This window comes from Spodoptera frugiperda, chromosome 23 (assembly GCF_023101765.2).
Source record: "Spodoptera frugiperda isolate SF20-4 chromosome 23, AGI-APGP_CSIRO_Sfru_2.0, whole genome shotgun sequence".
In the NCBI taxonomy this organism is placed as follows: Eukaryota; Metazoa; Arthropoda; class Insecta; order Lepidoptera; family Noctuidae; genus Spodoptera; species Spodoptera frugiperda.
In genome coordinates, this window is record NC_064234.1 from 10,680,357 (window position 1) to 10,698,330 (window position 17,974).

At 35.7% G+C, this 17,974-nt stretch overlaps 3 protein-coding genes across 10 annotated transcripts in view; 2 read left to right on the top strand and 1 right to left on the bottom strand.

The window, feature by feature from the left end:
- The window catches only part of LOC118266872 (myelin transcription factor 1), a 207,590-nt gene extending 201,485 nt beyond the window's left edge, over positions 1 to 6,105 (top strand). For 3 of the 8 annotated variants that reach the window (XM_050703018.1, XM_050703025.1, XM_035580471.2), the window contains 5 exons: positions 1,228 to 1,437; positions 1,974 to 2,036; positions 2,151 to 2,440; positions 2,637 to 2,797; positions 4,437 to 6,105. In XM_050703018.1, the coding sequence (XP_050558975.1) occupies positions 1,228 to 1,437; positions 1,974 to 2,036; positions 2,151 to 2,440; positions 2,637 to 2,797; positions 4,437 to 4,757 (1,045 nt within the window). In that variant the 3' untranslated portion in view covers positions 4,758 to 6,105. Of the gene's footprint in view, positions 1 to 1,227; positions 1,438 to 1,973; positions 2,037 to 2,150; positions 2,441 to 2,617; positions 2,798 to 4,239; positions 4,405 to 4,436 lie in introns of those variants that run through there. The other 5 variants (XM_050703024.1, XM_050703023.1, XM_050703022.1 and 2 more) reach the window with 5 other exon arrangements.
- A 1,173-nt stretch (positions 6,106 to 7,278) lies between these two features.
- On the top strand, positions 7,279 to 12,548 carry LOC118267155 (WD repeat-containing protein 46). The gene is made up of 11 exons (XM_035580972.1): positions 7,279 to 7,391; positions 7,500 to 7,580; positions 7,719 to 7,951; positions 8,402 to 8,653; positions 8,917 to 9,067; positions 9,443 to 9,678; positions 9,978 to 10,142; positions 10,491 to 10,630; positions 10,947 to 11,137; positions 11,354 to 11,452; positions 12,394 to 12,548. The coding sequence occupies exons 1-11, from the start codon at positions 7,374 to 7,376 to the stop codon at positions 12,514 to 12,516; spliced, it is 1,689 nt and encodes a 562-aa protein (XP_035436865.1). The 5' UTR covers positions 7,279 to 7,373; the 3' UTR covers positions 12,517 to 12,548.
- On the bottom strand, positions 12,526 to 17,946 carry LOC118267156 (transcription factor E2F5). The gene is made up of 8 exons (XM_035580973.2): positions 17,734 to 17,946; positions 17,515 to 17,624; positions 17,319 to 17,420; positions 16,832 to 16,997; positions 16,470 to 16,529; positions 15,899 to 15,982; positions 15,616 to 15,697; positions 12,526 to 12,813 (listed from the first exon to the last, which is right to left on the bottom strand). Exons 1-8 carry the CDS (start codon positions 17,839 to 17,841, stop codon positions 12,713 to 12,715), a joined length of 813 nt encoding a protein of 270 aa, XP_035436866.1. The 5' UTR covers positions 17,842 to 17,946; the 3' UTR covers positions 12,526 to 12,712.
- Between the last annotated feature and the right edge of the window lie 28 nt (positions 17,947 to 17,974).

The following is a 17,974-nucleotide window of genomic DNA, read 5'->3' on the forward strand; positions in this document are numbered from 1 at the left end:
AATCAATCAATTTGGTAACGTAATGCCTTTAGCATTTTTATTTCATTCCTTTTGCTCATGTAGAACGAAAAATATCTGCATGAAGTAATCGTCGCTGACTGTTTGATTTTTATAAATAAACTTAAGCTGAAACTAAAAATTCTTCTTAACCGCTGCTTATTCTAAAATGGGATCAACTACTCTTCTATAAAAATAGGTCTGTAATGAAACACGATGTTGTAAAAAGCTGGCCTTTATTTATTTAATTAGTTAGATACGTGGTACCTACACACTTTTTTATAGTCGTGTGTAAACACATGAATAGGTATCTAGGTACATATATACTTAAACTATTCGATCTAAATTATCTAACTTTATCGTCACTTAATGACGTTTTATTAACACGCAAGTGTAATAGAAACCTTACCTCTACGTAAATAAAAGCAATAATGCATTGATACCAATCTTTACATCATTAAAACTCCACGTGGGTCCTTCAAATAAATAAGACTACGTGACACATATCTATCAGTAGTCTAAAGTGGAACTAAAGTACTGAATAAGAACCTAAATGTCTTCAAAAGATTTTGGACTTTATAACGAAAGTTTAAAATCGATTATCTAATGACATTTCGTACTTTGGGGTAGGTTGATGTGCTGTTGTCTCTACATAGAAATAATGGAACGGAATGAGTTCTACTTGCTCTAATACGGACACAGTTTTGATACTAAAGTGAACTGCGGACGTACCATATTATTTGGTATTGACTTCTTTATATGACGGACAAAGCATTGATACTCTATCAATCATATCAAATCGTGTTATGAATATTAGGACTAAATTGTTGCCTAAAGTCTTAGGTAACGAACTATCATATAATATATAGCTTAGGTCTGCCGATGATCCTTAAGAATGGAAACTGACATGGGCCATTTTCCATCTACAATCCATGGGGGATTCCAGCTTTCCACTGAAATCTTTCAAACTTTTTGACCACTTACTAAGAATATTTGCTCCCTGGACTACAAGATTTAGAAAGATCGAATCCAGTATCGTTTCTAACTTGCCATAGCACTAATACATCCAGCCCAGCTAATTGTTTCTCAAAATCGAAAGTTCTTTTTTTATGGAATAGGTGGCAAACGAGCTAACGAGTCACCTGACGGTTCTAGATTAATTTAGTTAACAAAAATGTCAAAATCCGCTGCAAGCTACGGTACGCTGTGCCGGCACGCCATTGTAAGCAGTCTGTTTATGTGCAGCCTGTCCGGTTGTCCGCGCGCCGACCGCTCGCAGCTGCAGCCGCACTCGCAAGAGCTCAAGTGCCCCACGCCCGGGTGCGACGGCTCCGGCCACGTCACTGGCAACTACTCCTCGCACCGCTCCCTCTCTGGCTGCCCCAGAGCCAACAAGCCCAAGAGCAAGCCCAGAGACGGACAGGACTCCGAGCCACTGAGGTGAGTTCCCAATATGGTTATCCAATTTTGTGGTGCTGGGTGCAAATTGTCTTTTGAAACATTAATGTCTTGTCTACTTACAAATTGGTAAACGTTTACGTAATGTAGTATAGGTACTAAACCTTGTAACTTGTGTTAAATGCAAGGAGAGAAAACATGTTTTCTTTTGACTTCAACTAACCTTCTACTTAATAAATCTTTGATTTTTAATGGCTATGTAATAAATACGACACGAGCAACTTTGTTACCAAACAACAAACTACTTACGTGTAAAGTAATTTACTGCATTCATGTCCATTGTAATCACAGTCGTACTTGCAGTAATACGACACTCGACATCTGAGCTGCTCCCAACTAATTACATTCAATGCATTGTCGTAATTTATGTACGGCATTGAGTTTCTAGGAGCATTACAACTAACACGCGTTGCTTTCATACATCTGACCTTCCAACTCAGTAGAAACTAAACTATTTAGAGAATACCGTATTTCTTCTGTAATCCAATAAGTTTCTTGGTTATTTCCACGCTGCTTAGATGCCCTATACCGGGCTGTGATGGATCTGGACACGCTACAGGGAAATTCTTATCGCATCGAAGGTAAGACCGATTCTCAGTGGAAAGTAGATAGTTGTGTAGATTGTAGATAGTACGGTAGTGTGTACGTGTCGAGGAGGGTTCGTGAGTTCATTTTCTTGGTTTTCCATTCCTCAGTGCCTCGGGGTGCCCGATCGCAAACCGCAACAAAATGCGGGTGCTCGAAAGCGGAGGCACGGTGGAGCAACATAAGGCGGCAGTGGCGGCTGCTGCCTCGGCCATTAAATTCGACGGAGTGAACTGCCCAACGCCAGGTTGTGACGGCTCTGGTCACATAAACGGGTCGTTTCTAACTCATCGCTCGCTGTCTGGATGCCCAGTGGCCGGAGCGGCGACGCCCACACCGCAACCAAAGAAGCCCAAATATCCTGACGATATCACGCCGCTATACCCAAAGCCTTATACAGGTATGTAGCTCATAACTTATAATATCTACAATTACTAGCATTCTAACATTACATTCTCCCATTAAGAACAAATAATTATTTCAATCTTATAATAATAATGTCCCCTTTCTCTCTTAAATTTTGATTATTTTAATCGTTCACAAAGTTGTGTAATTAAGATCCATAAACTTACTACAGATAATGTTCTGGCATTCAGGGATGGAGATGAATATGCAGACGGGGAACGGCGAGGATCTGATGACCCTCGAGCAAGAGATAACGGAACTCCAGAGAGAGAACGCACGCGTAGAGTCGCAGATGATGCGTCTCAAGTCAGATATCAACGCTATGGAGACACACCTTTCTCATGGAGATAGGGTAAGTTACATTCAATGTCACTGAAAACTTTAATTTCCTAATAAGGTCAGGGTGGCATATTCCGTCTATGGGGCGTAACCGTCTACTTGAAATAACGCTCCTTACAGTCGAGTTACAGCGTTTGTAATACGGTCGGTAAAACAACATTACTTTTAACTATAAATAAAATTCATCAGATTGGCGTTAGGCGCTATAAAAACGGGTAAAACAGTCTACAAAGTTTACTTACGTTTTTAAAGTGAAATGCAAGTGCCCTACGCTCCTGTATTTTTGAAGATAAGTTTAAAATTATGTTATTTACAGTGTCGAATGAATTCAATATATATAGTGTAGGGTCGTTTTTTATCTTCAGTGTATTTCTTTGCAAGATAACGCTACCAATGATCAGATTATTTAACGTAACAAATTTGTAACCTCGAAATGATTAAGTGCATAATTCCGTCTATTTTGAATGGGGCAAAATCATCATACGACGAATTTGCCCCATTACAGAGATCGTAAATCTTTTTTGTGTGTAACATTTACAGAATAATTGCCACCACAATATTGTTTTAAAATACTATTTGATTTAGATAGGTTTTGATTGAATTAAAACGATTTGTGAATTAAAACGACCTTAACAAGACAATTACATATTTTTCTGTGTACGTTTATCTTAAGTTTAGTTTACTTCATCTGCGCCGTCTTCATCATTAATATGTTTATTTTACAAGAATATGTTACTTTGGGATGTTTTTAAATGTATATGTGTATATAAGTGTATACTCAAAAATCGAATCACCTAATGTTTTGTACTGTTGTATGAGGAGTAAAATCATAATTTTCGTAAATAGCGGTACTTATTTAACAAGTACCTATTTAACAAATGAGATGATAACGCTCCACTAAAATATGTTGACCACCCCTGTTGGCTTAAACATGCCGAAATAGCCCCTAAAAATGATTTTTACGTATTTAACCAGAACGAGACGTTATTTTAAAGATTGTGAAACACAGAATTCATTGTCACTTACAGAAGTATATTACAAATACGTATTTTATTAAAACAATTAAAGATTTCAATAAATTCTTCGATTATGACGGATTTTTCCGATTTTAGAAGGGAAAATCCGTCTACTGCTCAAATTTTAAAAAACAGTTAATATCCTGGCACTGGCGACAATTTAATTAAAAAAGGTCCCGGCATTTCAAAGCTTAATAGATTCTCATTTCGATGAGACCATATCATTGATCATACATCAACACGTTCATCCGATACGGAGACTCAAATGTGAGTAAAAAAAAAACTATGCCGGCATTAGCCCCCCTGACCTTATTTCAATTTTTATTTTTGTTTCCAATTCTTGGCTTTTTATACTTACGCACAAAATAAGCCATGAACCAAAAAATCTTCATTAACCTAGTGAAAGATTTTAATCCATAATTTTTGTCTGACAACGTAGATGGTACTGTCATGGCTCGAAACATCCAACTTTGAGTGCTACTAACATCACACATTTTTGTGAGTACCAACTTTTTATAATTTGGTACCACTATTGAAAATAGTAGCCACTCAAAATTAACATTTTCTTATTATTTGCCCGACTTTAAAATTGTAGGTAATAAATGTTGAATATTTATTTTGTGCTTGGTATTTCAGGAAAACCAGACATTAATACAACGCAACAATAATCTGAATGAGTATTATGAAAGTCTGAGGAATAATGTGATCACACTGCTAGAGCACGTGAGGATCCCGGGCGGGGGCACGGTGCCGGTGAGCTCGGCGGGCGGCACGGCGGGCGCGCCGCCGCCGCCCGGCCCGGGGGAGAAGCCGGCGCACGACAACTTCGACTCGTACCTCACCAAGCTGCAGACCCTGTGCTCGCCCGACGGCTACTGCCCCGACGAGAACCGCCCCATCTACGAAACCGTGAAAAACGCGCTTCAGGACTTCACAGTGCTCCCTACACCCATTTAAGGTTCACAAAGCGCCGCCGAACCGGAGCGACAATGAACTTAACTGACTTGTGTGCCATCGGCGGAGCTTATCAGTGATACAGACAATGTGAACTTAGTACAATTTTGTGTTCGTGGTAGTGCGGAGGCTGTCTCGGAACTACTCACCAAAGATATTAGACAAAGACTATGACTGCATGAGGTTACGTGAGGGACTAATAGTTTCGTGATAGATATAATTACTGTACAGTGTGTCCCGCGGGGATCGTACGCGCAGGTATTTGTGTTCTATAAGTATTAGGTAACGATGTCTTTTGTAAACCGTTGTATACGATGTGTGACTTCTTTATGACATCAATTAACACTCGAAGATTCGTTCGACTTTTATCTATAAGCTGGACTATATAGACATTAAATAAATTTTAAACACTGTTACTCATATGCTTAAAATTAATGTAATTGTTAGGTGAGAAATTTATACTATTGTATGTAAGCGATTTTAGCCTCACAAACGCATAAGAATCAATTGTGTAAATATTGTACCTACATTTGGATATAAATAAATTATCATTTAAATCGCCGGCCGGCAGACGTCGGTCACTTTAGGAAATTTCTGATTTCAGATGCAATTCATTTTTTATCAAGCAGCAGGAAATAAAATCGTATTTAAGGAAACACTGTTAATCTGTCTTAAAAGTTGATAATGCTGGGAATGTGCCAAATGCTTCAGAGTCACAGCAACTCCCCAACGCTGACCTATTAAGACTAAAATATTGAGATAGAAATACTAACGATGATGTAAACAAGAATAATGAACTCCTTAGAGGACTTTCTAGTCAGTTTGTAAATAAAATTGTGAATAACGATAGTTGTCACGTCGTAGGGACGTTTTTATTTGTATTAGGGAATAATGAGATCTCATTAGATCGTGTAAGTTAATAATTCAGTCACTAATTGATAATCGATTTTAGGGATAAATGAATACCTACTTTCTTTGTTAGCCAATGTTCACTTGCTGTGATTACGTTACGTGTTACTTATTTATTGTTAACTTTACGGAATATGTGATAGCTTATTAACTCAAGTTAATGTTAATTTGCAATAAATTTAGTTAATGCGCTTTACACAAACACATTGTGCAATCTTATCGTTTTAGATACAATATTGTTTTAGTTGAATGAACTGAATACATTGTTTTATTGAAATATTATCATTTTCGAGGGTATCACATTGGTACACAGGAATTATTAATATTCGCATTTAAATACTAAAACCTATTACTATGTTACTACTCTGATTGTCATATACGTTTCTGTAAAATATTGAGTATGTGTTGTTAAAGAGAATAAAAATAATAAATACCAAGATTATTTCGATTGTTCTTATTTTCCTTAAATGTAGGGGAAGGCAAAACAGTAACATAATTTATGTGTCGCATTCATCCTTGAATTAAATATACATACCTATGTCCATACCTAATATAGCTTTACAATAATATAATATTACATTAGTAAACGAACGTTATAATATCCAACCAAGAGCATAACATAATAAATTACTATACAGTTGGTGCGGTAGCTGGGCAATTGGCTGCCGTGCAACATGTAGTGGGTTCAACTCCCGGAGCGACTCTGTCAACTCTGTGTGATCTACAAATTGTTGTTTCGGGTCTGGATGTCAAATGAACTTGTATGTGCTCAGTTTATCGAATATTTAACCAGACACGTTCCATCTTCGACCGCATCGTCACTTACAATCAAGCCCTATTAAAACGTTTGACTGTTATTGTTTTTCCTCCAAACCATAGTGATTTTAACCCAAAGAGTATATAATAAGTATTTTTCAACCCTATGGTTGTGTCAGATACGAGCATACTGATGATACAGAATCGCCTACCTTAAAACATTGTTTTCGTTACTTATTCATTTTTCTGTTTTGTGTAAAAAATACCAGTTATTTATCGAAGATAGAAATACATGTAGATATATCAAGACACATACAGAACTAACAATTTTAATTAATAACTAATTACTAAAATCGACTAAAACTAATGCTGAAAATTACTGTTATTAAACCTGGAACGATTATCTGTATAATCTGTGGAAAACAAATGTCAAACTTCTGTCATCGGCATTGCTGTCAAAACCACGTCAAAACAGTCCAACAGTCCGTCAAACTAAGCCCTATTAAAACGTTCGGCTGTTATTGTTTTTCCTTCAAACCATAGTGATTTTAACTATAAGTATTTTTTAACCCTATGGTTGTATATATAGATACGGAGCATACTGATGATACAGAATCGCCTACCTTAAAACATTGTTTTCGTTACTTATTTGTTTTTCCTGTTTTGTGTAAAAAATACCAGTTATTTATCGAAGATAGAAATACATGTAGATATATCAAGACACATACAGAACTAACAATTTTAATTAAACATTAATTACAAAATTCGACTAAAACTAATGTTGAAAATACTGTTATTAAACCTGGAACGATTATTTGTATAATCTGCGGAAAAAAAAGTCAAACATCTGTCATCGGCATTGCTGTCAAAACCACGTCAAAACAGTGTACAATGCGCACGTGAAGTGTGGTGGAAAACATTTTAAAATAAAGACCACGAGTTGTATTTATAACGATGAAGAATCCAAAAAAGGTAATATTAGTGTATATAATAACATATCGTCTACTAGTTTTAATTTAGTACATTGCTTTTCTGTTCACCATCGCCCTAATACTACATGAGAAACTTTATCATTTACAGAACGCTCCAAAACGTTATTTTGATGTCGAAGAAAAGAGTTCTGAGCAGAAGGAACAAGATGTAGAAGTATACAACATAAAGGTAATTCCAAACGTTCGAACTTTCATTCTAAAAACTCATACAAATTATTTTCTCAAATGTAAACAAAATGTTGACATAACTTAGGTTATAAACGCAACAATTCATTAAAATACACGCAATTCAACATTTACTTTTCAGAATAATAAAAGAACAGATAATAAGCGTATACAGAAGAGGAAACCACATAAAAACTTTAAGGGGAAAGCTCCTATAGACCCGGAGAAATTGGAAGCACATTCGCGAGGCGAAGGTGTAGGTAAGGGTGTAAAACATCCATTACATGCTGCAAAATTAAGGAAAAAGGAGAGGAAGTACACTTATGCTCAGGAACAAGCTGCCAGAGCTGAGATATTGTTGACTGAAGACCATGGGTAAGAGTAACTTTATATTGTCATCTTTCAAAACTTAATCTGTTAGATCACTTGTATTTATCATTAATCATTCAGCCTGAAATACTGTTAGAGTATAAACATGGCTTACACATTATTAACTGAAGATTATCAAATAGATTCTACATATAAGTTAACCTTTTGAACGCCAATGGCATGAATAGATGTCATGCGCAAGCGTGCCCTGTGCGCCACCGACATCTATAGATGCCAAGAAACAGATCACAGAGAAAAACAAAATAAACACATTCGATAACATTTTGGAATCCCTAATATTTTCAGGGTTATTTCGTTGAATTTGTGGCTTGGGGTGGAGGGCACAGCGAAGTGTTTATGCTCTGGCGGTCAAAAGGTTAATCCTAGTTTTATTTTTTTATAACTAAAGAACCCAGTTGCAAGATCTTTTAAAACATTTTATTTGTATTATTCCAGTGGTTTAGAAGTAGATGAAGATGTAAAAACAACAGCAATATCACAGAAGATTATAGCCGAGAATGTAGACATCTCTGCTGCTACAAAAATATTTGAATTGAACCTAGACTTTGGACCATACAGAGCAAAGTATTCTAGAAATGGACGGCATCTACTACTCGGCAGTAAAAAAGGACATTTGGCTGCTTTCGATTGGGTCACAAAGAAACTGCATTTTGAAATTAATGTTATGGAATCTATTCATGATATCAGGTAAGATTTTGAGACAAGATTAGAAAAATAATGTTATTCCCCAGTATTAAGCTACAATGTCTTTTCATCCATTAGAGTAGTCTTTTAAAACATTTTGCAAGTCAACTAATGACTATTGGTCATTATGTTGGATCAAGTGTTAAAAGTGGGAAACCATGGAATAGGCTTACAAGAAAGAGGAGAGTGGATCATGATTCTTAATAAACTGATGTAAATATAATTGTATCGGAAAATCCATTTCAAATCTTTTATTTCATTTTCAGTTGGATGCACACCGAAACAATGGTGGCTGCGGCTCAGAAAGAGTGGCTGTACATGTATGATAACACGGGAACAGAGTTACATTGCGTCAAGAAGATGGATAAGATATTGCGCATGGAGTTTCTTCCCTATCATTTCTTACTGGCTGCTGTTGTAAGTAGAATTATGATTACTTGAGTATACAAGTTAAAAAAATATATTTTTAATAATAAAAATTGTAGACTGTGTCTTCTCAAGTGGTATCTTATTGAAGTACTCTACTAGTGGTGGCTGGGCAACTGGCTGCAGCGCAATGTGTAGCAGGTTCAATTCCCACACGGAGCAACAGTTTATTTGTGATCCACAAATTTATGTGGCATATATGCAACACTTGTTTAAAAAAAGATTATTTATTTATCCTAAGTATTATGGGATCTAGTTTGCCCACCACTTTGCTGATTATATCCAAAAATCAAATTCTTTTTTGCTAGAGACACTTTATTGCATGTAACCATTATAATAATGTGCATCATAATATCATTTTTCCAGAATGAATTTGGCTTCATGACATGGCTGGACATTTCCATTGGTGAAGTAGTAGGACACTACAACAATCATCTGGGAAGGACATCAGTAATTGCACAGAACCCGTACAATGCTACAATATGTTTAGGAAACTCCAAAGGAGTTGTGTCACTCTGGTCTCCGACTATTAAGGAACCACTGGCGAAGATATTGTGTCATAAAACACCACTCACTGCTATCGCTGTAGATAATAGAGGAATGTAAGTATTGTATTATTATCTAGAGTAATCAATTTTCCTGGAAATTATTTTAAATTTCCTAACATTGATATATCATGTTTTTCAAGGAACATATTAATTGTCATTAGTCATTCAAAACTACATTATAAAACAACTCTACCTAATTGCATAAAAGGAGTAAATAAATAACTACTCTTTATACGATTTTTAAACATGAATGTATTGTGAAAATTAATTTCATTTTTAAAGGCTCTCACGCACATTACAAAATTCAATCGAGAAGCAATAAACTTTTATTGATGTAATAATTTTATCATCAGGTACATGGCAACCTCAGGAGTAGACAGAAGTATGAAAATCTGGGACATAAGGAACTTGGATGGGCCTGTGCAACACTACAGACTGAGAAGTGCTCCCGTAGACTTAGAATTCTCGCAGAAGGATATGCTCGCTGTTGGATTGGATGAAGTCGTAGAAATATACAAGTAAGCTTACACTTTGTCACACATTACGCTTTTTATTTCCCGAAGGAGAAGGTAGATGTGTACAGAGCACGCGATGAATGCAACACTCATACAACTCAGTACTCAGCAATTGATTTTTCTTGTGAAGGCACTATGCCTGACTCTGTGCTGCTACTGACTACTGAGAATATTCGAAAACCGAAAACATAATTCAATAATACTTTGCCACACTTTATTGGCTTATGACTTCTTGGTTGCAAAGAGTCAGCCATACCTTGTATTGTGACTATTTATCATTAAAACCATTTAATTTGAGCCTAAAGCATTTACAAGTCTAAATCCTATCTTAAAAGATTCTTTTTCTTTCAGCAATTGCTGCTCACAAACAACAGATCGGCCATACTTGAGACATAGGATGGCGAAGACGATAACTAATTTCAAATACTGTCCATATGAAGATGTGTTAGGAATTGGAACTAGGAGTGGATTCACAAGCATTATTGTACCAGGTAAGATTGTTTACTAAAAATTCTGTTTAGAAAAGAAAAACTTTATCCTTTATGAAGTTCTACTGGACCGTTAAATATGATTTGAAGTCGTTAAAGTACTGTCCATTTCCATTTCGGGAAAATTTTTCATGTAGTTGGACTAAATTACAAATTTTGCCGTAAAATATGAGCAAACGTAACATTTAAAACATATATTTATGACATCGTAGTACTATCCACCACTATGAGTTCCGTGGTAAATGAGCCCAAATTCAACCTCCAAACTAAAAGCCTTTACAATTTACACTATTATGCTATTTTCTTTTTCCTTTCACAGGCAGTGGAGAGCCCAACTTCGACGCGTTGGAGAGCAATCCCTTCCAGAATAAGAAACAGAGGAAGGAGGCTGAAGTTAAAGCCTTGCTGGACAAGATACCTGCAGAGCTTATCACACTCAATCCATTTGATATTACTGAAGTGGATGTGCCTTCTCTGCAGGAACAAATGGAAGCTAAGAAAAAGCTTTTGGTAAGAATTTTATACTTAAGTTCTATATTTTACGTGCATTTATTACGATATTTGTTAATCTAGTCAATAATAAACATTTTTATTAATGGATTCATGACGTTCGATTGATAAGATTCGAGCTAAACTGTACCTACCCATATTCATGTTCTTCTAGAAACTTTAATTTCATAGTAAGTTTTCGAAGAAAATCGTTAAAAAATTGTGTTTCTTTTTCAGTACCTCAAACCCAAGAAAATGGACTTTACTCCTAGGCACAAGAAGAAGGGCAAGACTCAAATAGCGAGAAAGAAGATTATAAAACAAGTAGCGAGAAAGGTAAACAAATTAAACATGTTATTGTGCTATTTTTTATCCACTATTGTGAAAACCAACTTGTCTGTCTCCCAAGTATTAGGCCTCGGCCTCGAATTTTGCGGGCAGCGGGGCGGCGGCGGCGGCGGCGCGGCAGCGGCAGGATCTTTTGCGTATAATCAAATGGACCGGTTTTCGAAAACAGCGGCGCGGGAGCGGCGCGGGAGCGGCGCGGGAGCGGGCAACGAGCGGTGCACTCCAGTCAAGCGGTGACCGCCCGCGTTGCGCGTCTGCATTGTAGTATAGTGTTGTGTACCTACATTTTTTTTGTGACGTATCAAAATGTCCTCGGACGTGCAAGAGCAAATGATTTCGGCAATCTTTGAGAGGACACCCATACGGAACAGCAAAGATGTGAACCATAAAAATAGAAGAAAAATTAACCAATTATGGGAAGAAATAAAAAACGAACTGAATATTGAAGACTAAAGCAAAAACTGAAATCACTCTTGATAGTTTCAAGAATATAGTCAAAAGTTTCTACACTCATTCTAGTGTAGTCGTAGAATTTGTCGGGATTTTGTCTCTGTTCTTCATAATTTCGATAAAACTCGCCATTTATTTTCCTTGCCCTATAGTAGGTCTTCTTCTTTTGCCCACAGTAAATCGAGCGTTAGGAATAAATTTGAATCAAAAAGATTTCGTTCGCTAATAAAAACAAATATCTCGACAACACAACCACGAACACAACACTACACCGCTGTAGTGCCGCGCGATCTGCCCGCTAGTTTCGAGAACGGGTCCGCCGCCGCCGCCCCGCTCCCGCGCCGCCGCCGCCGCCGCCCCGCTGCCCGCAAAATTCGAGGCCGAGGCCTTAGATCCAGTACTATATTTTCTAAACTGTATTGAAGTAAAAATGAATACTGCATTCATATACTTATTACATTCATTTTTCATCTTTTCAGGAGTTCATAGAACAAGCAAAGGAAGCGCAGAAAGCACTCGACCTGCCACAGCCAGAAAGCGCGAAGAAACCTTCATTCGGTGTCCTCGACAGATTTGTGCCAACAGTTAAAACTAAGAAATAAAACCAATACTTTGTATACATATAATCTAACAATTTATTTCCTTTCATTTATTCCAAAATGATTTTTCATATTTACAAAATTTATTTACATTTTTATAGTAAGTATACTTACAGAATAAACTTCAACATGATCAAAAATAGTGTCGTAAAAAATGTCTTAACAAAAAAGTTCATAAAAATGTCATGTCACAATACTGCTAGCATGGGATATCGTACAAATCACATAGTCCTTCCGTGCCATGTAGGGTGAACGAGAAGTCATGTTTTGTCACAGGTGGGCTCAGTCTCATGAGATAATCTGAAAACAAGTGTAACAACAAGTTAATGTACCTAATAAAAAATAAGTTAAATGAAAGATATTTATAACGTCACGCCTTTAATCCCCGATGGGCTAGGCAGAGGTGCACATTATGGCACATAATGCCAATATAACCCACATTTCACATTTTATGTTGTAAGTCCCATGTAATAGGTGGTGAGCCTATTTCCATATACCGGGCACATTACCAGACTCCGTGCTACCATTGAGATATTTTTCGAAAAACCGAAAAAAACCCAGTAAGACTTCGCCCGACCCGGGAATCGAACCCGAGACCCCTGTCCGGCAGTCGCACTTGCAACCACTCAGCCAACGAGGCAGTAAAATGAAAGATAAAATATCAAAAGGAGTATGCTTAGTTAGCCACTCTAACGTCCGGCCCGCGCGACCGTTTATCTCTCTAACGTCCAGCCGCGCACGGCATCCGAACCGCGCGCGACTCGCAAGTTCGTCGTAACAAAAAATCTATATAGCTACTGAACCGTAATGCCTAGAATAAAGAAAAGAATACCAAAAAAAAGATTGAAGAATACTGATCAATCTTAACGATTTTTTTAAATCTTTGGTTAATCTTTAACCACTCTAACGTCCAGCCGCGCACGGCATCCGAACCGCGCGCGACTCGCAAGTTCGTCGTAACAAAAAACCTATATAGCTACTGAACCGTAATGCCTAGAATAAAGAAAAGAATACCCAAAAAAAGATTGAAGAATACTGATCAATCTTAACGATTTTTTTAAATCTTTAGTTAATCTTTAAAATACAATAAAACGGGTTAAACATGAAACACAGAAAAAAAACAGAATTATTTCTACCTTTTTAGAATATACGGCACAACTATTGCATATTTTATCAATAAAATATTTTTACAACAAACTAGACTCATTACCCTTTCTTTTGATGTATATATGATTATATTCGGTTAACTCTAAGTATTGTAATTAAATCGAAAGAAAACACTACTCGTAATTTTACACATCAAAAAACCTGAGGAACACATTGACATTATTATGGAATCTTCAATGAATTTAGTATATTTCTCTTTGAAAAATGTATTATTTTGCTTATTACGAAATGTATTTCGATATTTTATATATTATTGTAATGCAAAGTATGTAAAATATGTATAAACAAAACTAAAAGTGGCCAACACCAGACCGGCCATTTTTTTCGAAACAACAATCGTTTGAAGTTAAAATTAGACTAGATTTATCAGCTAAAACTGTGATATTTGTACATCATCGTAAAGCACAAATCTTCTAGTTTATTTTGATGTATAACACTTGCAAGATAAATTAAACAAAACTGTAGTATTTACGACATAATTGTTGGAACTCACAAAAACACTTCAAAAACGAGTCAACTAACTTTAAAAATTTATATTTTGTTTGTCAAAGCATATTACAACGCCATGTCTTATTTTTTCGTCGAACAATTTATTCAGCTGTATAGATAATCAGTCAAAACTCACCAAACAAGACCGTATTTTAAACTAGAGGGAGTTAAACAGAACTCGTCACTTTGGATACTATAGTATCCATGGACGCTAGAGTGGTTAAAATACAATATAACGGGTTAAACATGAAACACAGAAAAAAAACAGAATTATTTCTACCTTTTTAGAATATACGGCACAACTATTGCATATTTTATCAATAAAATATTTTTACAACAAACTAGACTCATTACCCTTTCTTTTGATGTATATATGATTATATTCGGTTAACTCTAAGTATTGTAATTAAATCGAAAGAAAACACTACTCGTAATTTTACACATCAAAAAACCTGAGGAACACATTGACATTATTATGGAATCTTCAATGAATTTAGTATATTTCTCTTTGAAAAATGTATTATTTTGCTTATTACGAAATGTATTTCGATATTTTATATACTATTGTAATGCAAAGTATGTAAAATATGTATAAACAAAACTAAAAGTGGCCAACACCAGACCGGCCATTTTTTTCGAAACAACAATCGTTTGAAGTTAAAATTAGACTAGATTTATCAGCTAAAACTGTGATATTTATACATCATCGTAAAGCACAAATCTTCTAGTTTATTTTGATGTATAACACTTGCAAGATAAATTAAACAAAACTGTAGTATTTACGACATAATTGTTGGAACTCACAAAAACACTTCAAAAACGAGTCAACTAACTTTAAAAAAATATATTTTGTTTGTCAAAGCATATTACAACGCCATGTCTTATTTTTTCGTCGAACAATTTATTCAGCTGTATAGATAATCAGTCAAAACTCACCAAACAAGACCGTATTTTAAACTAGAGGGAGTTAAACAGAACTCGTCGCTTTGGATACTATAGTATCCATGGACGTATGACGCTCCTTTTTTTTGGATACCGTGCTATCCATGGACGTTAGAGTGGTTAGGCAGTTGTCCCACCGGCAACGATGAACGAGTAACGAGTAGAGCTAGAACTAGAAACGAGTGAAAACAAAAACAAACAAGTGAAGCGAGCACTCGCCGGCAGTGTGAACAGTCAGCGATCAACTATTTGTATATGCATCTCTTTTGTTTACACGGAAAGTATATCTATTGTACGTTTCTTGAGCGAGAAAATAGCCGATAGTTAGTCGTTCACTCGCCGTTGGTGGGACAACTGCCTAACATACTCTAAATACACAAAACAAGATTTTGAAATCATTCATTTTAAAATGAAAACTACCTAAAACTCCTACAACCTTCAGATGTGTATTACTATTTTTATATCTATTACACATGCTTTGGATCCAATTAACGCAATACTCACTGCTATATTTATTTTCTTCACTACTGCTTTCTGTGAGTTTCTTTACTTCAAGGTCGTCCATACTTGAGTCATCTTCACTTTCCTAAAATAATAAATGCACATTTTTAAACAAAATGTGTATACGTAATGGGGTCATAAAGATTAGGTACAAGTCATTTTATGGTTTAAACTTAACCAATAGTCTGTGGTGTATGAGACACAAAAAACATATTGTATCTCGCATAGATCTGCATTCTGACATACAACGGGTTAAAAGGACTTGGTAACAAATCATAGTACATACCTTATCGTTTTCATTATCACTTAAAAGTATAACTCCTACGGATTCCGTTGATTTTAAATGTAGATAATAATGTGGATCTGTCGTCTGAAACAAGAAAAAGACAACCATTATTGCACAGGTCTTAGAAACTGGAACTTTTAAGTGAGAGTACAGATTAGGCCTCGTCTCATGACTACACATTACAATGCTGTTGCAATCTTTCCTTTTTTCTATTTAAAAATATTTCCTTACGCTACGATTTTCTATTGTATCTTGGGTGCATTAACAAATATACAGTTATGTTCGCATACAAATGGCACCCAGACCCAAAACAACAATGTCGGAATAACACATAGAGTTGCTCAATGCTGGAACTGAACCCGTGACACATTGCATGGTTGCCCAGCCACCGAACCAACCATGCAGTCAACCAATCTAACTACTTAATGTATTAGCTACTGACAATTCTGACTTTAATAGCTAAATATTTCATTTAAACTATTCACATCAATCAGTAGTAGTTTAAATAAACTGCTTTCATTCATCGTAGACTTCTGTTGTGTGGGTTGAATTAAAGTAAAAAAATACTTACTAGACATTTTGTTCTCGCTATCCCTGACTGCCGGATTTCAGTAACATACTTCTGCTTAGTCTGGAAATATGAAAATACATTATCATTAATTTATACAGCTAAGGTTATACAACAACTATTATATTCAAACATTTTAGATATATTATACATATTCGTACTAGCTACTCCCATGCAGTTCCACACACTCTGCTTGGCTCCTGATCGTAGCGTGATGTTTTATAGCATTTAACATTCCTCGATAAGTGGACTTTCCATAAAAAGTTATTCAATTAAAATGAGTTATTCCAGATATTGTGTTTCAACAAACAGATTCTTTAGCTTTATATTAGCATAGAAATGTAGATACTATTTACAATACTTACGGGTAGAGCACCAACTGATAACTGAGCACCTAAAGGTGCTTCTAACACGAGTATTTGTTCATCTATAATGCAGTCGCGAATATCTGTATTCGTAACATAACATAGTTTACTGTTGTCTGTGTCATCCAATACATTTTTTATACTTTGTTCAATCCAATGTAACTGTCTGAAATTAAAGTAAATAAAACATCAGTTTTGTAACACACAAGTAAGTAAGTATAATATAATACAAATTACATTATGATGCACACAAAATAAATGTGCTGCTATAGCACCAAATGGCCAGTGTAAACTGGGGCACAAATGCCTTAGTATGCAGTGATTCAACTATAATCTTAATAAATTAAGCAGGTAAGCAATTGTCATTAATTGACTTATCAATTAAAAACATTCAGGAGGTAAGTGCATACTGATTCAACAATGTAATTATCGTATGTTGGGCCAACATAATGACATTGAGAAGCTTGTAATCGTATCAAACACTTACTTATCAAGTAATCTCTCCTGATCGTCTAGGCGCGCAATCTGTTTTCGCAAATGTACAACTTTATTACCAATATCACTTGTTTTGCAATCTGGTCCTGCACCTCTGTAAAATAGTTTTGAATAGTCAATAAACAAACAAATCCAAAGTCTGTCTGTAAGTAAACGAATCACAAATAAACAATAAAAACTTCACTCACTTCCATTGTATACTGTTCTTACTTCTTTTCTCAATAAGCCCGATTCCTTCCAACACATTAGTTATGTCATATATTCTTCTCTTCTGTCTTACGGCTAACAAGTTTGTCGCCTAAAATAAAATTACACAATTACTACGCGAATTCGGTTCAAAATATTTATTTTTCGTGCCCAAATATTCACTTGACAGATCAATGGGAGGCAAATTAAGCTACACTCACGATTTTCAAATCCAAAACACCATCCTTGGCTTTTTGAAGCAAAGACACGAATTTCGTTGTGAGTAAACCCAAAGACTTTTCATGTCTTTTAGATTTAAAGTCTGCCATTGTCTGAAATTACACTAAATTTTTATAATTTCCTCTTCAAATACGATGATTTCTACAGAATTTTGCGTCGCGGCGGGATATTATGTTGGTAGCATTGCGACGTAAGCAACTTTTTTTTAAATCACAGCCCACA